This window comes from Salmo trutta, chromosome 38 (assembly GCF_901001165.1).
Source record: "Salmo trutta chromosome 38, fSalTru1.1, whole genome shotgun sequence".
Taxonomy (NCBI): Eukaryota; Metazoa; Chordata; class Actinopteri; order Salmoniformes; family Salmonidae; genus Salmo; species Salmo trutta.
This window is the reverse complement of record NC_042994.1, coordinates 28,694,112-28,716,425: the sequence shown is the minus strand read 5'-3', so window position 1 is coordinate 28,716,425 and position 22,314 is coordinate 28,694,112. Positions and strand designations below refer to the sequence as shown.

General features: G+C 43.9%; 1 protein-coding gene across 3 annotated transcripts; it reads right to left on the bottom strand.

The window, feature by feature from the left end:
• Window positions 1-1,069: 1,069 nt before the first annotated feature.
• LOC115178128 (immunoglobulin superfamily member 10-like) lies at window positions 1,070-21,709 on the bottom strand. Of its 3 annotated transcripts, none has more exons than XM_029739161.1 (6): window positions 21,251-21,709; window positions 6,438-6,609; window positions 3,342-3,421; window positions 2,893-3,240; window positions 2,450-2,716; window positions 1,070-1,416 (listed from the first exon to the last, which is right to left on the bottom strand). In XM_029739161.1, the coding sequence occupies exons 2-6, from the start codon at window positions 6,470-6,472 to the stop codon at window positions 1,223-1,225; spliced, it is 924 nt and encodes a 307-aa protein (XP_029595021.1). In that variant the 5' UTR covers window positions 6,473-6,609; window positions 21,251-21,709; the 3' UTR covers window positions 1,070-1,222. The 3 variants fall into 3 exon arrangements, with proteins under 3 accessions (XP_029595021.1, XP_029595019.1, XP_029595020.1); XM_029739159.1 differs by lacking the exon at window positions 21,251-21,709 and adding an exon at window positions 8,356-8,513; XM_029739160.1 differs by lacking the exon at window positions 21,251-21,709 and adding an exon at window positions 8,356-8,513 and having other exon boundaries at window positions 2,630-2,716.
• Between the last annotated feature and the right edge of the window lie 605 nt (window positions 21,710-22,314).

Genomic DNA, 22,314 nt, shown 5'->3' with positions numbered 1-22,314 from the left:
TAAATACTTTGCTACCATGACACACTTAGTTATCTCCCCACCTCGTTTCCTTTCTTTTAGCATGTGCACATAGTAAGTACACCATCATTGGGATAAGTGTATTTTCAGATTCCACAATGATTCTTTAGTTGTGGATGTTTCATGTAGCCAGCGTGTAACAACAAGCATAAAACAATGACATCCGGTCTATAACCTAACAGTTTAACGTCATACCAGCAGGTGGCAGCCTTACACAAAACAGTGGACTCTACGTTACCGCACTCCCTCTCTTGCTCTTGGTCCTCATCTTTGTAAGTCACCTTGATTTAGACCCTGTGTGCTTTATCAGCTTCTTTATGAAAATATTTAGCGAACGTCATGGCAGTAGCTAAAGCAAGGGGCTATTATATATAGCAGCACACACATAGACTACAAATGCATGCTGGGCCGGGCATGCCCTGAGCTGAAGTGAGCGCTACTGGAGCGAAATTGGAGATGACCGACGCTCCAGCCTTTGGGAATCTCGCTCCACGATCCAGTCAAATTGGGCACGCTCTGCTCCGTTCCAGCTCCGCTCACGTACTCTGGTTCCTACCAGCCTACTGTGTTGCACTGGTAAATGCTTCACAATGTATTTATTCGTAGGCTATAGCCTGGAAATAATTGAAATAATATAGCCTAAATAATTAATTTTAGTTCCTTCTCAGGCCCCTGACGAACTTAGTGTTTATATGCTGTTTAATATGACATGTAGCCTATTTGAAATTATGTTCGGTCTAAGGCACTGCATCTCAGTGCTAGAAGCGTCACTACAGACCTGGTTCGAATCCAGGCTGTATCACAACCGGCAGTGATTGGGAGTCCCATAGGGCAGGGCACAATTGGCCCAGCGTCATCCGGGTTTGTAGTAAGAATTTGTTCTTAACTGACTTGACTAGTTAAATAAAGGTTACATTTACAATTACAAAAAAACATCCTATGTTCATCATTTCATGTTTATTCAAATACGTTTCATTCAAATCCATATTGTTTGTTTTTCAATACTTAAAAACAATTGGTAGGTCCAGGTAGTCACATAAATAGATGGGTGTTTGTGAAATTGTGATTTTAATGAATGGAGTGAATTTGGAGAAGTGTTTTTTTCTGTGAGGGAGCAGTAGGAAAGGACAAGGAGAGCCACACCCACTCATCTGAATTTCCAACCGCTCACCTCTGTTCACATGCTGTGACCCCAACCCCTCCTCTACATAAAGGACTGGTCCATTCCGTTGTGGTGCACCACCTGTTTGTTCTTGTGTCGTCGTGGCAACCTGTCTTTCAGCTGGTAGTGGCCCATGCGTGTGTGTTTATAGTAAGAGGAGTAGATGAAACAGGAGACCACCAAGAGAATCACCACCGCAGCTGCAGCCAGCCCTGCAATGATGGGCAGGTAGTCCACTACAGGGCAGGAGAGTAGAAAGAGGGGAGAGAGAGAGGCAGATGGGAGAGAGGGGCAGAGGGGAGGAGGAGAGCGAGAGGCAGATGGGGCAGAAGGGAGGAGGAGAGGGAGAGAGAGAGGGAGGGAGATACAGTGAATTTGGAAAGTATTCAGATCCCTTGATTTTTTGTTACAGCCTTATTGTAAAATGGATTCAATAAAAAAAATCCTCATCAATCTACACACAATACCCCATAATGACAAAGTGAGAACAGTTTTTAAATACTTATTAAAAAATGAACAGCAGAAATACCTTATTTACATAAGTATTTGGACACTTTGCTATGAGACTCGAATTGAGCTCAGGTGTATCCTGTTTTCATTGATCATGCTTGAGATGTTTCTACAACTTGATTGGAGTCCACCTGTGGTAAATTCAATTGATTGGACATGATTTGGAAAAGCACACACCTGTCTATATAAGGTTCCAGTTGACAGTGCATGTCAGAGCAAAGACCAAGTCATGAGTTGAAGGATTTGTCCATTGAGCTCCGAGACGTGATTGTGTCGAGGCACAGATCTGGGGAAGGGTACCAAAAAAATGTCTGCAGCATTGAAGGTCCCCAAGAACACAGTGGCCTCCATCACTCCTAAATGGAACCAGGGACTGTAGTGACACCTCTTGCACTGAGATGCTGTGCCTTGGACCGCTGCACCACTCGGGAGCCCAAATACAGGTGTGCCAAGCTTGTAGCGTCATACCCAAGAAGACTCGAGGCTGTAATCGCTGCCAAAAGTGCTTCAACAAAGTACTGAGTAAAGGTTCTGAATACTTATGTAAATGTGATAAAGTTTTGTATTTATTATAAATTTGCAAAAAATTCTAAAAACCTGTTTTTGCTTTGTCATTATGGGGTATTGTGTGTAGATTGATGAGGGGGGAAAACAATTGAATCAATTTTAGAATATGGCTGTAACGTGACACAATTTGGAAAAAGTCAAGGGGTCTGAATACTTTCCAAATGCAACCAACCAATCAACCATCTGTCTCACCTGTGACCTCCACGTTAACAGTACAGGTGCTGTTTCCCGGGGGGTTTCTGGCGATGCAGGTGTACTCTCCAGAGTGAGACTTGGCTATGTTGGTGATGGTCACTACGGATCTCTCTTCTGTGGTGTTGGGGGCGGGGGCGGATTGGGGGAGCAACCAACCGTACGAGGGGGCGGGGTTACCATTTGCACTACAGTTAAGTGATAAGGTGTCGCCCTCTGTGATCCTCATGGAGAAACATCCAGGACTCATAGTGATCAGAGGCTTGTCTGGGGGGGGGGGTGTATGAGAAACAAGTTGATTAATGAGAGAGAAAGAGAGATGAAACAAGTTGATTAATGAGAGAATAGGAAGTGAAAACAACATCAGTGAACGTCATGACTCGTCTGGTATCTAACTAACAGTTGTACTAAATGTGTGGAGACAGAGAACCAGATGGACTCACAGAGCACGGTGATGTTGAGGCGGTCTGATTCCATTACAGGAGGAGGTTGGGGTCCCTCTGGTCCCAGATCCAACATGGCTGAACACCACAACTGGGCCCTGTCATCATCTCTACTAGGGGTGAAGTCCAGAGTATAGGCCCCATTCTCTGGTGTCTTGATGTTGTCCTTGGATTTCTGTTGTGTGTCTAATTCTGTCTGTTCACCAGTGGTATTGACTTTGTAGAAGGTCACCCTGAGTCTCTCAATAGGAGCGATGTTCTGGACAAGACACTGTAGCTGGTAGTGATGCTTCTCAACCATCGGATCAGGGTACGTCCTATAGCTGATGGACACACTGTCTGGAAGCTCTGTGGAGGAATGGAAACACACACAGTAATTTAACAGTGCAGAGCCATACTAAGAATACATTCAGAAACACCAGAGAAGATAAGAGAGAGACGTCACTCACTATAAACTGTGATGTCCAGCTGTTTCTTACACTGGCCTCCTTCTGTGAAGCATGTTGGTTTGATATTCCAGTCATTCACACTGTCATGAAATATTTAAAGTGCATTTAAAATAAATCAATGAAAAATAGAAGCCAGAACTGTCTAAAATACCAGTAAAACCATTAATTAAAGTCTATTGAAGCCTTTTTTTAAAAACGAGTTTTAAAAGTCTCAGCTGTGTCTGCCCCTCTTAGAACAATCGGAAATTTCTTTTTGATACTGTCGCAAAGCTAACTGAAAAGCAGCATTCGCAAATGGAGGATGGCTTTCACTTCAGCAGTAATACATTTATGAACTTCTTTGAGGAAAAGATCATGATCATTAGAAAGCAAATTACGGACTCCTCTTTAAATCTGGGTATTCCTCCAAAGCTCCATTGTCCTGAGTCTGCACAACTCTGCCAGGACCTAGGATCAAGGGAGATACTAAAGTGTTTTAGTACTATATCTCTTGACACAATGATGAAAATAATCATGGCCTCCAAACCCTCAAGCTGCCTACTGGACCCTATTCCAACTAAACTACTGAAAGAGCTGCTTCCTGTGCTTGGCCCTCCTATGTTGAACATAATAAACGGCTCTCTATCCACCGGATGTGTACCAAGCTCACTAAAAGTGGCAGTAATAAAGCCTCTCTTGAAAAAGCCGAATCTTGACCCAGAAATTATAAAAAAACTATCGGCCTATATCGAATCTTCCATTCCTCTCAAAAATTTTAGAAAAAGCTGTTGCACAGCAACTCATTGCCTTCCTGAAGACAAACAATGTATACGAAACGCTTCAGTCTGGTTTTAGACCCCATCATAGCACTGAGACTGCACTTGTGAAGGTGGTAAATGACCTTTTAATGACGTCAGACTGAGGCTCTGCATCTGTCCTCGTGCTCCTAGATCTTAGTGCCGCTTTTGATACCATCGATCACCACATTCTTTTGGAGAGATTGGAAACCCAAATTGGTCTACATGGACAAGTTCTGGCCTGGTTTAGATCTTATCTGTCGGAAAGATATCAGTTTGTCTCTATGAATGGTTTGTCCTCTGACAAATCAATTGTACATTTCGGTGTTCCTCAAGGTTCCGTTTTAGGACCACTATTGTTTTCACTATATATTTTACCTCTTGGGGATGTCATTCGAAAACATAATGTTAAATTTCACTGCTATGCGGACGACACACAGCTGTACATTTCAATGAAACATGGTGAAGCCCCAAAATTGCCCTCGCTAGAAGCCTGTGTTTCAGACATAAAGAAGTGGATGGCTGCAAACTTTCTACTTTTAAACTCAGACAAAACAGAGATGCTTGTTCTAGGTCCCAAGAAACAAAGAGATCTTCTGTTGAATCTGACAATTAATCTGGATGGTTGTACAGTCGTCTCAAATAAAACTGTGAAGGACCTCGGCGTTACTCTGGACCCTGATCTCTCCTTTGAAGAACATATCAAGACTGTTTCAAGGACAGCTTTTTTCCATCTACGTAACATTGCAAAAATCAGAAACTTTCTGTCCAAAAGTGACGCAGAAAAATTAATCCATGCTTTTGTTACTTCTAGGCTGGACTACTGCAATGCTCTACTTTCCGGCTACCCGGATAAAGCACTAAACAAACTTCAGTTAGTGCTAAATACGGCTGCTAGAATCCTGACTAGAACCAAAACATTTGATCATATTACTCCAGTGCTAGCCTCCCTACACTGGCTTCCTGTTAAGGCAAGGGCTGATTTCAAGGTTTTACTGCTAACCTACAAAGCATTACATGGGCTTGCTCCTACCTATCTTTCCGATTTGGTCCTGCCGTACATACCTACACGTATGCTACGGTCACAAGACGCAGGCCTCCTAATTGTCCCTAGAATTTCTAAGCAAACGGCTGGAGGTAGGGCTTTCTCCTATAGAGCTCCATTTTTATGGAATGGTCTGCCTACCCATGTGAGAGACGCAGACTCAGTCTCAACCTTTAAGTCTTTACTGAAGACTTATCTCTTCAATAGGTCCTATGATTAAGTATAGTCTGGCCCAGGAGTGTGAAGGTGAACGGAAAGGCTGGAGCAACGAACCGCCCTTGCTGTCTCTGCCTTGCCGGTTCCCCTCTTTCCACTGGGATTCTCTGCCTCTAACCCTATTACAGGGGCTGAGTCACTGGCTTACTGGTGTTCTTCCATGCCGTCCATGGGAGGGGTGCGTCACTTGAGTGTGTCACTGACGTGGTCTTCCTGTCTGGGTTGGCAAACCCCCCCTTGGGTTGTGCCATGGCGGAGATCTTTGTGGGCTATACTCGGCCTTGTCCTAGGACGGTAAGTTGGTGGTTGTAGACATCCCTCTAGTGGTGTGGGGGCTGTGCTTTGGCAAAGGGGGTGGGGTTATATCCTGCCTGTTTAGCCCTGTCCGGGGGTATCATCGGATGGGGCCACAGTGTCTTCTGATCTCTCCTGTCTCAGCCTCCAGTATTTATGCTGCAGTAGTTTATGTGTCGGGGGGCTAAGGTCAGTCTGTTACATCTGGAGTATTTCTCTTGTCTTATCCGGTGTCCTGTGTGAATTTAAATATGCTCTCTCTAATTCTCTCTATCTGTCTTTCTCTCCGAGGACCTGAGCCCGAGGACCATGCCTCAGGACTACCTGGCATGATGACTCCTTGCTGTCCCCAGTCCACCTGGCCGTGCTGCTGCTCCAGTTTCAACTGTTCTGCCCTCGGCTATGGAACCCTGACCTGTTCACCGGACGTGCTTGTTGCACCCTCGACAACTACTATGATTATTATTATTTGACCATGCTGGTCATCTATGATCATTTTAACATCTTGACCATGTTCTGTTATAATTATCCACCCGGCACAGCCAGAAGAGGACTGGCCACCCCTCATAGCCTGGTTCCTCTCTAGGTTTCTTCCTAGGTTTTTGCCTTTCTAGGGAGTTTTTCCTAGGGAGTTTTTCCTAGCCACCGTGCTTCTTTCACATGCATTGCTTGCTGTTTGGGGTTTTAGGCTGGGTTTCTGTACAGCACTTTGAGATATCAGCTGATGTACGAAGGGCTATATAAATAAATTTGATTTGATCTTACCTGTCCACCCTCCAGTTGAGGAACGTCCCCTCCATGTCTGTTAGACCCACCCCTCCCTCGGTCGCCTCCCAGCCCAATTTCTTATTAAGCTGATCGGAGGTGCATTTGGCTGAAGCTGGGTCTCCATACTTCACCACCAGCCTGGCAGGACTGATCACCAGGCACTCAGCATCTGGAAGACCAAGGTCAAGTTAAAACTTTATTGTTCTGATATTGTTGAAACCAAACAGGAAAATATTATTGTCTAATGTTAATCTATCTGTTAATCAACTACATGTTACACTCCATAACCCAGAAGTTGCCACACACACACACACACACACACACACACACACACACACACACACACACACACACACACACACACACACACACCATGCTACAGTACATCTCCCGTACTAGCAGACCCCATGCTTCTAATGACCTCTAGTTATCACTATGGCAACACAGACAACATCTGGACCCTCCTCTTCCTGCCATTGTGCTCTGTGATGCCCCACACACACACACACACGTTTTAGTCATTTAGCAGACGCTCTTATCCAGAGCAATTTACAGTAGTGAATGCATTTTTTTTTTGTACTGCCCCCCCCCGTGGGAATCGAACCCACAACCTTGGCAACCACACACACACACACACACAGCCAGATCCACTCAAAATCTTTGGACTCCAAATTCTAATTCACTCTGCCATAATAAGTACCACGAAACACACAGGCTTTCCAATCTATTAATAAAAAAATACTTCATATTAAATACATAAAGTACTAAAATATTAAAACGAAACAGAAAAACAGGAGTCGATTGCGTCAATCTAATTAATATAGTAATAAAATCCCCATCAAAATACGTCTGAAGGGGAAACTCTCAGGTAAAAAGAAATACATGGCGGAAGTTGTGTCCCCCCCCAAAAAAGGGGTTAAATATGTGTCAAAAGCTAAATATATATATATTTCCTTTTAAATATTTTTGGGGGATACTTACAGAAATCCTAAAATCAAATTGCTAAATGATCAATGGTATGACCATCTTAAAACAATTCCATATGTTAGCTTAGTAGAATGTAATTTACCAAGCACCTGTATCACAACATTGTACTAGACCAGAAGTCTAACTTACCAAGCACCTGTATCACAACATTGTACTAGACCAGAAGTCTAATTTACCAAGCACCTGTATCACAACATTGTACTAGACCAGAAGTCTAATTTACCAAGCACCTGTATCACAACATTGTACTAGACCAGAAGTCTAACTTACCAAGCACCTGTATCACAACATTGTACTAGACCAGAAGTCTAATTTACCAAGCACCTGTATCACAACATTGTACTAGACCAGAAGTCTAATTTACCAAGCACCTGTATCACAACATTGTACTAGACCAGAAGTCTAATTTACCAAGCACCTGTATCACAACATTGTACTAGACCAGAAGTCTAATTTACCAAGCACCTGTTTCACAACATTGTACTAGACCAGAAGTCTAATTTACCAAGCACCTGTATCACAACATTGTACTAGACCAGAAGTCTAACTTACCAAGCACCTGTATTACAACATTGTACTAGAACAGAAGTCTAATTTACCAAGCACCTGTATCACAACATTGTACTAGACCAGAAGTCTAACTTACCAAGCACCTGTATCACAACATTGTACTAGACCAGAAGTCTAATTTACCAAGCACCTGTATCACAACATTGTACTAGACCAGGAGTCTAATTTACCAAGCACCTGTATCACAACATTGTACTAGACCAGGAGTCTAATTTACCAAACACCTGTATCACAACATTGTACTAGACCAGAAGTCTAATTTACCAACCACCTGTATCACAACATTGTACTAGACCAGAAGTCTAATTTACCAAGCACCTGTATCACAACATTGTACTAGACCAGAAGTCTAACTTACCGGTGAAGTCACAATACAGAGACAATAATGAAACAAGTATTACAATCTCCATTCCCCTTAATAATTCCTGAGAGTCCCTCAGTGAAGGACACTGTATTCTGTTAGGGAGCTGAATAATTTTTACTGGAAACTCCCCAACGTCTCTCTCCTGCTTCTCTAAAGGCAGTGAGGGGGGAGAGAATAGGGGGGAAGTGTAGTAGGTTCCTGTCGGGGTCATTGGTTTGGAATTTCCCAGAAAGCTAGAGAAAAACATTGTTCTGTTACTCCCCGAGACCAGAAACATAGTAATAATTCTGAGTGACAGTACAGGCTAAAGAGAGGTGAGTGAGAGACAGAGAGAGAAATGGAGAGGGAGATGGGGGAGAGGGAGGGAGATGGGCAGAGAGAGAGAGACCCAAATAAGGACAGTAGTGTATAATGGAGTATTGGAAATAGAGAACTGTCTGATTTATTCTCTGTGCCACCAGGTGTCTCTCACTGTCACCACAAACACACACTGTCTCATCTGGTGAGCCCATTCTATTGAAATGTAGTGGGTACACCCACATTACTTTAGTTTCTGTCTTTTTTTACCATAATTCTACACTGAGTATACCAAAACCAAGCAGCGTTGCAGTTCTTGACACAAACCGGTGCATCTGGCTCCTACTACCATACCCTGTTCAAAAGGCACTTAAATATATTTGCCCATTCACCCTCTGAATGGCACAAATACACAATCCATGTCTCAAAAGTTAAGAATTTGGTCCCATATTCTTAGTACCAAATGATCACATAAAGCTTATCACTCTACAAACTTGTTGGATACATTTGCTGTTTGTTTAGGTTGAGTTTCAGATAATGTTGTGCCCAATAGAAATCAGTGGTAAATAATGTGTTGTGACATTTTAGTCTCTTTTATTGTAAATAACAATATAATATGTTTCTAAACACTTCTACATTCATATGGATGCTACCATGATTGTGGATAGTCCTGAATTATGAATACTGATGAGTGAGAAAGTTACAGACCCACAAATATTATACCCCCAAGACATGCTAACCTCTCACCATTACAATAACAGGGGAGGTTAGCATTGTATATCATACCCCCAAGACATGCTAATCTCTCACCATTACAAGACAGGGGAGGTTAGCATTATATATCATACCTCCAAGACATGCTAATCTCTCACAATTACAATAACAGGGGAGGTTAGCATTGTTTATCATACCCCCAAGACATGCTAATCTCTCACCATTACAAGACAGGGGAGGTTAGCATTATATATCATATCTCCAAGACATGCTAATCTCTCACAATTACAATAACAGGGGAGGTTAGCATTGTTTATCATACCCCCAAGACATGCTAACCACCATTACAAGACAGGGGAGGTTAGCATTATTGGGCGGTATGATATCTGTGCGCCAGAGAGCTAAACAGAACTGAGGAAGTTGATTAGATCTGAACACACACAACATTCCTGAACTACCTCTCTGTAATGTCAGCCCTCCTCCTCCTCCCATACTTGTCCCAAATGGCACCCTATTCCCTATATAGTGCACTACGTTTGACCAGTCGCCTTGCACCACATAGGGAATAGGGTGCTGTTTCGGACTTATATTCCAGGAGTTTATAATGTCTCTGTTAATGTTGCATTCAAGTAGTGTTCAGTCAGATTCTCAGATGTACCTCTCCCTCCCTCTGCCCTCTATCTCCCTCTCTCCCTCCCTCCCTCCCTCTGCCCTCTCTCCGCCCCTCTCTCCGTCCCTCTCTCCGTCCCTCTCTCCCTCTGCCCTCCCTCCCTCCCTTCGCCCTCTCTCCCTCCCTCCCCTCTCCCTCCCTCCCTCCCCTCTCCCTCCCCCTCCCTCCCTCCCCTCTGCCCTCCCTCCCCTCTCCCTCCCTCCCTCCCTCTGCCCTCTCTCCCTCCCTCCCCTCTGCCCTCCCTCCCCTCTCCCTCCCTCCCTCCCCTCTCCCTCCCTCTCCCTCCCCCTCCCTCCCTCCCTCTGCCCTCTCTCCCTCCCTCCCTCCCCTCTGCCCTCCCTCCCCTCTCCCTCCCTCCCTCTCCCTCCCTCCCTCCCCTCCCCTCTCCCTCCCTCCCTCTGCCTTCTCTCCTCTAACTTTTTCAAGCCCACTCTACCTCTTCCTTCTTTTTCACTCATCCAACTCCACCCTTCTCTGAGTGGTACGTGTTTACTCATCCAACTCCACCCTTCTCTGAGTGGTACGTGTTTACTCATCCAACTCCACCCTTCTCTGAGTGGTACGTGTTTACTCATCCAACTCCACCCTTCTCTGAGTGGTACGTGTTTACTCATCCAACTCCACCATCTCTGAGTGGTACGTGTTTACTCATCCAACTCCACCCTTCTCTGAGTGGTACGTGTTTACTCATCCAACTCCACCCTTCTCTGAGTGGTACGTGTTTACTCATCCAACTCCACCCTTCTCTGAGTGGTACGTGTTTACTCAGAGGAAGGGAAAGTTTCTTATCAGAAGGGAAATAAACACACACCCACCGAGTTTCTATCCATCAGAAAAAACAGGACAACTGTATATACGCTATTATTTATGTTTTTTGTATGCTATTTTAATATTTGAGAATTAACCAATGATATCAGGCAAAACCCGGCCATGATTACAGCACCTGTGTGTGTGTCTTTTGACACTATATAAACGAGTCACCCCACAGTGTTTGTCATTATACCCCGATGAAGACAGCTTGTCTGTCGAAACGTTGGACATAAATATTTTTGCATCTGAGCTCCTAGAGTGTGCGGCTCTCCTTTATAGCCAGCACCTCGTCTAAATAGGTGTGCCTTTATTTCACCTCTAGATTGTTTTCTTGTTTACGTCTGTCTCCTACCCTGTTCCCTTTACTCTGCTCCTGTTCTCCAGGACCTAGGGGTTCTGCTCAACACCCAGATCCATCTGACGTCCTCCTATACCAACCACCCTCCAACCTTTCTTTACATCAGCTACTGTTATTGTCAAGTTGTCATTATCTGCTAAGAAAGAGCAAGACAACTATCATACTGGGCACATCATGTGAGCTGCACAGATTAGCTAAAAACACTAGCACTGCAAACACTCAGAACAAAGAGGGCAGCAGCACCTGGACTTTGCAGTTTCCCTCTTCGAGTCCACTACTGTCGTGGAATATTGCTTCAAAAATATAACAACACTCTTACAAGAACTTTTGAATTCAATATAGGCTTTAATACAAAGTAACTAACGTTTGTCGTCGGATTTTGACCAAAATGCAGCGGGGAAATGTGCACTCATCTTCTTTATTATAAAAACGGACAAGAAGGAGAACCAAAACAAACACAAAGAAAACACAACAACTAATCACAAGCTGGTAAGGCACAAGGCTATACACAGAACAATCTCCCACAAAGTACTCAACAAACACATACCTATATATAGGACTCTCAATCAGAGGCAACTAGAAAACACCTGCCTCCAATTGAGAGTCCCACCCCAATTAACAAAACATAGAAATACAAAAGACTAGACAGAACATAGAAATACACTAACAAAGAACAGTGCCCAAAAACCCCCGGAATACATAAATCAAATACCCTACTAAACAAACCACCACCCCGAACCACATAAAACAAATACCCTCTGCCACATCCTGACCAAACTACAATAACAAATAACCCGTATTACTGGTCAGGACGTGACAGTACCCCCCCCCCCCCACCCCAAAGGTGGAGACCCCGGATGCACCTCACACAAAAAAAAAAAATTACCCCAAAAACAAACAAATCCCCTAAACTAAAGGGAGGGAAGGGAGGGAGGGTGGCTGCCGTCAACGGGAAGGGAGGGTGGCTGTGCAACACCCCCCCCTCCCCAACCCACCTATACTGGAGGTGGCTCAGGTTCCGGTCTACAACCCCCACCCAACCTGTCCACCCCTGCAGCATACTCAGGGCCGTAGAGCGTCTCTGGGGGCTCCGGACTTTGGACCAACTCTGGAAGCTTGGTTTTGGACCGTAGGCAGACTCACTCGGTTCCGGACCGTAGGCAGACCCATTCGGTTCCGAGCTGTAGGCAGATTCACTCGGCTCCGGACCGCAGGCAGACTCACTCGGCTCCGGACCGCAGGCAGACTCACTCGGCTCCGGACCGCAGGCAGACTCACTCGGCTCCGGACCGCAGGCAGACTCACTCGGCTCCGGACCGCAGGCAGACTCACTCGGCTCCGGACCGCAGGCAGACTCACTCAGCCCCCTAGCTCTCTATCCGGTCATTGTACTCATTGTCCTTGCTACTTCCTGCTATTCAATTATGTTTTTTCAGCATAGCAGCTGCATCTAGTTTCTTTACATTAACTCCCACATAAATCCCTCCTCTGGGACTAATTAGTCCCACAAACCAAAGTAACAGTTAAAGGATGGAAGCAAAAAGATATCAACCATATACACACACAAAATAAACTGGACCAAACATATACAAATCAATAACACAGATAGGAGTAAAAGATCCAGTAAAAAATGAAATAAAAACACTATCAATGAACCAATGTACTGTGAAGAGGTGGCCATAGAGAGGGGTTTTTGTTCTTTATTTTGGTTAGGCCAGGGTGTTACATTGGGTGGGCGTTCTATGTTAATTTTTCTATGTTTTTGTATTTCTTTGTTTTGGGCCGTGTGTGTGTGTGTGTGTGTGGCTCCCAATCAAGCACAGCTGTAGTTCGTTGTTGCTGATTGGGAGTCACACATAAGTAGCCCGTTTTTCCTTTGGGGTTTTGTGGGTGATTGTTTTCTGTATAGCTTCTGTGCCTTATGGAATGGTTCGGTTGTTCTTTTATGTTGCTTGTCGTATTTTAGTGTTCAGTTTTCTCATTAAAATGACGGACACTTACCACGCTGCATTTTGGTCGGATTTCTCTTCCCCTTCATCTGAGGACGACGAAGACAGCCGTTACAGAATCACCCACCAGAAAAGGACCAAGCAGTGGAGGAAGGAGCAGCACCAGGAGAAGAGCGTTCAGGACTCGTGGACATGGGAGGAGATACTGGACGGTAAAGGACCATGGGCTCAAGCTGGGGAGTATCGCCGCCCGCAGTGGGAGATCGAGGCAGCGAGAGCAGAGAGGCACTGGTATGAGGCAAGGGAGCGCAACAGGCACGAGAGGCAGCCCCCAAAAAATGTTGGGGGGGCACACGGGGAGTGTGGCAGAGTCAGGTTGGAGACCTGAGCCAACTCCCCGTGCTTACAGGAGGCAGCGCAGTACTGGTCAGACACCGTGTTATGCGGTAAAGCGCACGGTGTCCCCAGTACGCGTTGATAGCCCAGAGCGCTACATGCCAGCCCCCCGCCAGGTCGGAGTGTTCCAGCTCAGCGCATCTGGTCTCCGGTGCGCCGTTTCGGTCCAGGCTATCCTGCGCCGGCTCTGCGCACTGTGTCTCCAGGGCGCTGGGAGGGCTCAGTTCGCCCAATGCCTGCTCTCCGCCCGTGCCTGGCCAAAGTGGGCATTCAGCCTGGAGTAAGGGTGTCAAGGCTAAGGACCAGAACTCCAGTGCTCCCCCACAGCTCGGTTTATCCTCTGCCTCCTCCTCGGACCAGGCCTCCAGTGGGTCTCCCCAGCCTGGTCTATCCTGTGCCTCCTCCCAGGACCAGGCCTCCAGTGGGTCTCCCCATCCTGGTCAGTCCTGTGCCTAGAGCCAGGCCTCCTTCATGTCTCCCCAGCCTGGTGAATCCTGGGCCAGAGCCGCCAGAGCCGCCCGCCAGTCCGGAGCCGCCAGAGCCGCCCGCCTGTCCGGAGCCGCCAGAGCCGCCCGCCAGCCTGGTGAGTCCTGTGCCTGCGCCCAGGGCCAGGCCTCCTTCATGTCTCCCCAGCCTGGTGAGTCCTGTGCCTGTGCCCAGGGCCAAGCCTCCTTCATGTCTCCCCAGCCTGGTGAATCCTGGGTCAGAGCCGCCAGAGCCGCCTGCCAGCCCGGAGCCGCCCGCCAGCCCGGAGCAGCCTGGCGCAGCCAGGGTCGCCCGCCAGCCGGGCGCAGGGGCGCCTCCTAAGTGGGCGACGCCGAGGGTGGAGCGGAGACCACGTCCCGCACCTGAGCCACCGCCGTAGGAAGGCCCACCCCAAAAACCCCTCCCCTTCAGAGTCAGGTTTTGCGGCCGGAGTCCGCACCTTTAGGGGGGGGGGGTACTGTAACGCCCTGGCCATAGAGAGGGGTTTTTGTTCTTTATTTTGGTTAGGCCAGGGTGTTACATTGGGTGGGCGTTCTATGTTCATTTTTCTGTTTTTGTATTTCTTTGTTTTGGGCCGTGTGTGGCTCCCAATCAGGCACAGCTGCAGTTCGTTGTTGCTGATTGGGAGTCACACATAAGTAGCCTGTTTTTCCTTTGGGGTTTTCTGGGTGATTGTTTTCCGTATAGCTTCTGTGCCTTGTGGAATTGTTCGGTTGTTCTTTTATGTTGCTTGTCGTATTTTAGTGTTCAGTATTCTCATTAAAATGACGGACACTTACCACGCTGCATTTTGGTCTGATTTCTCTTCCCCCCTGAGAACGACGAAGACAGCCGTTACAAGAGGCATGAGCATGTAGTACATACAAGAGGCATGAGCATGTAGTACATAACCTCAGGCTATCTCAGTTATGTACAATATACAGAGAATAAGAAAACCCTTATAATGTCATTCTAAATACGACATTTAAACAAGATCCTTCCTTACAGACATCTCTGTAACAACAGTGAAATCACAAATGAAAACACCTGTTTATCGCTCTAACTAAAATACCTGTTCAGTCTTTTAGGAAGACCTTAAAGAGTTTGTTCTGCCCACACATCCTGAAACTAATCAGCTATACCTTTTTCCTGATTCTTTAACATTTCAAGAGATAATGCTACTTGAGTTATATTACCACATTTACCTTTGTGATTCACAATCATTCCTTTATCAAATTTACAAACTCCTGCAGTTTAACACCCAAATAATTTAACAATTAACTGTGTTTCTCACATCTATCCCATTATCTCCACAGCTGTAGAAACATTCATATCTACTTTTTACCATAGTAAACCTATCATTATGAGGACCATTTCATTCAGTTCTCATGTCATATGTTGCACATTCATGTTCTCCCAACATAGTTTCATTTAAGACACTTCTACCCCTGGTGCTACCTAAGGCAATTCTACATTCTATGTTGCACAAAGGGATATAGTATTTTCTCTGAATACATTGAACATTTTCCACCTAACACATTCTTCAAAAGATGCAAGTTCAGGTACTATTAAAATATCAGAATAAGGTGATTTGCTACACAAAATACAATTGTCCATCCTATGTTTAGTTGCTGCTTACTGAGCCCACTTATACACGCCATTTGTTACTGCTTTTCTAAATTGTTGATCAATGTTTGATTCTGGGGTAGTTTCTTCATTGTAGCCACCCCAGTTGGTAACAGATGTCCAGATGTTCTGCATCAACCCACTTTCCTGTGGTTTTGCTATTGTCTTAGTTGGTGTACTAGTCTCTAGTGGGAGGTGATTTTACAATTTCTTCTAGGTTTGTCGCTGTTGCTGTCAAGGCCATTCTACCGTTCTTCATCTGTCCTGTTTCACTGTCTGTTAGAAAGACCATGTGAGTACAGATAAGTTGATAAGAAAGTCTCCTTTCCATTCTTCTGTTGTTGATTCTTTGTCCCCTTGGACAGCACCTCTGTCAGGGGTATCTGCCAGAGTAGGTATGTCATCAGGAGCAACAGGCATGTCACTCCTCCCCATCCCTGGACTCTCTGGATATTCAGGAGAGAGTGTCTGTTGGAAGTTGCTCCTTGATCTACCTCTCCTGCCTGGCTCCTGCCTGGCTCCTGCCTGGCTCCTGCCTGGCTCCTGGATCTCCTCTGCTCCCGTTCCCTTTGGACACCCACCTGGTGTACCAGCATCCTCTGCGTCTTCATGGCCTGGTGGTTGTCTCCTCCTCTCCTACGGGACTTTGGTACAGTGGTTTAGATGGTACCACGTGTTGCTTCCTTTCACCTGGACAGCAGTTAACGTTGTTCGAGCCACCTTGTAGGGACCCTCCCTCCTTGGCTCATTCCATTCTTCCGGAACACTCGGACCTGGTCACCTTGGATCACCAGACGTGGAACCTCTGGTCCTGGTTCAGGTTTCTGCCTTCTTTCTGTGAGGCATTCAAACTTAGAGACTTATGGCCTCTGTTCTATGATCACACCATACATCCACTTATTTCACTCATCACTCACCAACTAACATTCCAGCTGAAGCTGGCGACCCCTCTCCTTCTGGTTCCTAAGCATAAGACTTGGAAAGTGAAAAATAAAAACACAACAGTATCGACAATGTGATATGTCATGCATAAATATATTCATGAAAACCGAAATCTGAGACCATGACAATTCCACTCTCTCTTCACCTGACTCTATGCCTCCAGGATACTTTCCTGCTGGAATCCACAAGAATAAAAGCCTTAAAAAGCTTCCTCATGCTTTCACCCAGTCTTCCCCTTTCGGCCACAGGTTCTGAGAGGTGTTCCCAAATCATGTCATTTTCACGTTGTTTCCCCATCTGCTCCATTTCAACTGATAGGCATATCCCTAATCAACATGATATCTTCTTGAAGGAATTCAATACTGTATATGCTTTCACATTAATGCCTTTAACATGTTGTTCAAAGTACAATTACACTAACATCTATCCTCTTTCACATGATGCATTAACCAATAGAACAAGTAGCTCCCAAACCCAACAACTGTATGTCTACAGTGGAATCTAGTCTCTCTCTCTCGCTCTCTTTCATGGTGCTTTCAAGCTCACCCATTATTCAGCTGGACCTTATTTCTTGTGAGAATTATGCACCCACCGAAGAGAGACATGACGATCTTTACCACTGCAGGTGCTGTAAGAAGTATACCCCCAGCCTGGTGTATCTTGATGTACACTCAATCTCCAGAATTCAGCCCATGCCCTTGGTTATTTCTGGCTTCTTATGTGCTGCTTTTCTCCTGAGGACATACACACTAACACATGGGTTATTTCCTGACAACAGACTTTCTTCTCATGTCAAGATCACTACTTTGTAATATTTAAATAACAGCCCTATTTAAACATTCTGTTTCCTCTCCTTTTACCACAGATATACCTATACCTAATGATAGGCAAATTATGGTCCCTACAGCAACTGCTGTAAGAATAACATGTAATCAGTTAAGTGTCTTCCAGTTGGAAGAATATCCAACCTCTTAAAACTCCAAGTCATAACTTTCTTAAACTGTTACCATAGTGTTAAATGTCACCACTATCACTTTTACTCTTACCATAACCTAGGTATGTGTAATGTTCAATTTACTCAGAATTTTCCCTATATTGTGCATCCCTATATTTTACACAGCCAGCTGTCCTTTCTCTTCTGTGAGTTATCTTCCTCTAAAAATCTACATAGTCTCTAAAAATAACACCCCTCTACCACCATAACCTTCATTTATGAGCCCCCTCAGATCCCCAATGTAGTCACAGTTCTTCTAACCCATAACACATCATTTCCTAGTTCTCATTTCCTCCCACAGTTTGATACATATCAAAACATTCTCGAATCATAATGTAACTAAACCTGGGGAAAACGTCCATCCGTTACGTTCTATGACCACTACTCATAATGTAACTAAACCACTACTCATAATGTAACTAAACCTGGGGAAAACGTCCATCCGTTACGTTCTATGACCACTACTCATAATGTAACTAAACCACTACTCATAATGTAACTAAACCTGGGGAAAACGTCCATCCGTTACGTTCTATGCCCACTACTCATAATGTAACTAAACCTGGGGAAAACATCCATCCGTTACGTTCTATGCCCACTACTCATAATGTAACTAAACCTGGGGAAAATGTCCATCCGTTACGTTCTATGCCCACTACTCATAATGTAACTAAACCTGGGGAAAACGTCCATCCGTTACGTTCTATGCCCACTACTCATAATGTAACTAAACCTGGGGAAAACGTCCATCCGTTACGTTCTATGACCACTACTCATAATGTAACTAAACCTGGGGAAAACGTCCATCCATTACGTTCTATGACCACTACTCATAATGTAACTAAACCACTACTCATAATGTAACTAAACCTGGGGAAAACGTCCATCCGTTACGTTCTATGCCCACTACTCATAATGTAACTAAACCTGGGGAAAACGTCCATCCGTTACGTTCTATGCCCACTACTCATAATGTAACTAAACCTGGGGAAAATGTCCATCCGTTTCGTTCTATGCCCACTACTCATAATGTAACTAAACCTGGGGAAAACGTCCATCCGTTACGTTCTATGCCCATGTTATGTTGGTCTCGTCCTTCATCCTTGTGTGTATCGCAAAACAGACTATAAACCTTTTATGCAATTAATTATCAACACAATTTAACATTAAAATTGCAATGAGATAATAAAACAAAAGAAACAAAAACCTTTAATCTAATCTTCTGTAAGTTCTGTCAACCTCCCTGTCTCAGGATTTAGTTTCCAGAGCTTCCCTAGGCCTAGTAAATGTAAAACAGTTCTATATCCAAATCATAACTAAAGCATTTATAAATTGTCCAACCCAAAAACAGAGTAACATAAATCCACTATCCTTACTGCAATCGTTAAATGTTTGTTTCAATCCACCACCATGTTCATAAACTAACTAAAATATTTTAAAAGTTCATTTTAAATTTGGCAATCCCAATGCTGGCGCTTAACCCAATTACTTATTTAACTCAACAAACATTTCCTCACACTCTTGATTCCATTCTACAAGTGTTTTAGCACTTTCTGAGAATGACGGCATAATATGTCTGTAACAAAACTGAAAACTCCTTACGTTTTCCTGAGCATGCGCGGAGAGTTTAGCCATGTCTCAGAATGCACAGTTTCTTGCCCTCAGAAAACCTCAAACATGTTACATTTTGCTTTGCCTGTTCCTCCACCTAATTTACTAAGGTGGTGATCTCTCATATAAGTTTATTTTCCATCGTTCGACGCCAATAACAAATCATCCTCGTATTTTATCACCACAGAAATGATTGTTTCAATGCTAAATGATACCAAGTGGGACTATTTGCAAATCCCATCGGTTCTCTAATAACAGTTAGGTAAAACGTGATCTAATACGTCTTCCATCACATAGAAACTGTCATCTCTATGAACCACTCATTGATCGAACAGAGACCATACACGGCTTTCTGAAAGTTCCATTCTTACTAACCTCAAAACGATTAGTTGTTGCTCTTTTGAAAAGGATGCATACTCTCGTATAGCTGCTTCTCATTCTCTCAGATAATAATTCATTAGTCACAGCACTTAATACCTCCTATTAAAGCCCACTCTATACTGTCTGCAACTGTATACTGAACACTACAGATGACTTCATTTCTTATCCCAGTACAGCACCTCATCACTGTGCGTTTTTTACATTCACAGATATCATTATTATTTCTTTTTTTACATAGGAATTGTCGCCCCTACGATCTCTGCTGGTGTCTTATTTATTTTATCAGTTTACATTACTTTAACTTTATTAATCCTATTTAACTTTATTAATCCTATTTAACACATTTTTCTGTCTAATTCAGCTGTTTATAATATTTACACTTTATCTCTTTATATTTATTCACTTATGATATTCTATCCTACTTAATGTCTTATTGTTTATATTCCTAATTTATCCTACCTATTCTCTACACTTGTAGAGTCTCTCCAGACCCACACTCTCTCCTAGATGCTGTGACTTCCTAAGGGTCCTGCAGCTCCAGTGTTACCCGTTTTCCTCCTACCGTCCTTCTTCTTTATGTATTTGTTGTCACTATTTATTCTAAATAGCCTGAGTTTATTTTAACCATATAGTATAGCTTGTGTTTTATCTGTATGTTTTATCTTCTCACTTCACACTCCGTATATACCATGTGTCTTGTTTAATCATTTTTACCACAAGTTCTATGCATTCCAGACTAGTTATTTAACACATTTATTATGTAAATGTTCTACCTTTTCATAGTTCCTTTTAATCAATACCCTTTGATTTATTTTTCTTCCCAGTATGCTCTATGCGCATCCTTTTCCTATTACACTCGATCAACTGTCACAGAGAGGTTTGCGCATTCCTTCCCCTTGACACACACACACACACACACACACACACACACACCAGTATACTATATTTAACTGCAGTCTTTAGCTTCTCTGATTCACTTCCGCAGACACAGAGAAGCTTTCATTCATTCATGTTTTTATGGTATGACGGAAGTCCTGCCTAATCGGGTCAGTTTCCCTTTCATATCTCACTCACCCCCTCCCTGCTATACTCTGTTCCTCAGAGCAGCAACGAGGAGTGGCCTACTGATTTACCGACTCCGTTAGCTAGACGGAGCGTTTTATCTGCAGGATCTGTTTTGCAGTTGAACCTCGCCTAATCGGGTCGACGTTTTCCTGCTCCCTAACTATTCACCCAGGCCGACCCTTTTTCTAATTTTAAAAGCGGTCTCGTGGGCTTTCTGCCTACTTATTTATGCAGCCCTCTACTCTCTTAGAGCTGTATTCTTAAGCAATCTGTCCATTCAGTCCTTCTACTAATTTTATCGAAGCGTTATCACAGGATTTTCTATCTACTTATTTATTTGTTTTGACCATATGGGCAGGCAGCGGCAGCCCCATACCAGGCCAGGCCTACCGCTCACCACACATTTAGTCCTCACAGATGTACATATTTAATTTTATTTAACAACCCCCAAAATTCATGCATGCAAGCAGTTTCTATTGAATTCAAAAGCTCTTAGTATTACTAGGTGTTTTAGGAATGTAAGGAGAGACCTACGTGACGTCTTTTTCCGCTGAGACAGAAACCCTGAAGCAATCTACACACACATTTCAACTACGTAAGAACAAGCTTACCTGTATATAGTTGGGCGGCCACCCGTTTGTGAGATTGTCCCGAGAAACTGTCACCAGCCAAGAACGACACTGTCCGAGGTCCCTTCGATCTCCTGGCAAGCTCGCCATTTATGTCGTGGAATATTGCTTAAAAAATATAACACTCTTACAAGAACTTTTGAATTCAATATAGGCTTTAATACAGAGTAGCAAAGCCAAGCCCTTCCATGAAAAAGACTACATTCTCATATTACAGAGTCCTTTTTTTATATGATTCTGTCTTTGCATAACGTATAGAGTCTCCTCCCTCTATACGAAACTAGCTTCCCTAGACCGTTCTTCACCATTATCTCTCCATATCAGTTCTTGCTTGTTAACGCCTGATGACGAACACATTTGTTCCGGTTTGGACTACAATGGTGGCAGACCCCCTAGCTTACACAACAAAAATAGATTTATTGTATATGGTTCACATGTCAGTCAATTTGCCACCATTCTTCTCTTGTTTCCTCCTGACAATAGTATGTTATTATGTTCTCAGCTAATGCAATCTCTGTCATGACATCCTACTCAGAGATGGCAATTGTACTGCATGCCCCCACCTCTCTATCCGGTCATTGTACTCATTGTCCTTGCTACTTCCTGCTATTCAATTATGTTTTTTCAGCATAGCAGCTGCATCTAGTTTCTTTACATTAACTCCCTCACTACCGGTTGAAAAACAAGTGACAGGCAGAACCTCCCATCCACACAATACCCACCTCTTCTCTATTCCACACACCAGAATTTTGTATTTCAGTCTGACTGCCATGTGAGTGTACATACAATCTGAAAGTAAATTGACACACATGTACCAAATAAATATCAATGGTTATGTATTTAAGTCTAAAATATTGCTAGATTGTTTTCACAGCTGTTTCATAAGGTGTTCGTTATTGTAAATTGTAACTATCCCTTGATGGTATTTGTTAGTTCAACATTATTCATTGCATCATAAGACTATATATATATATATATATATATATATATATATATATATATATATATATATATTCAACCACAAGGGTGTACTAATGAGCTATGAT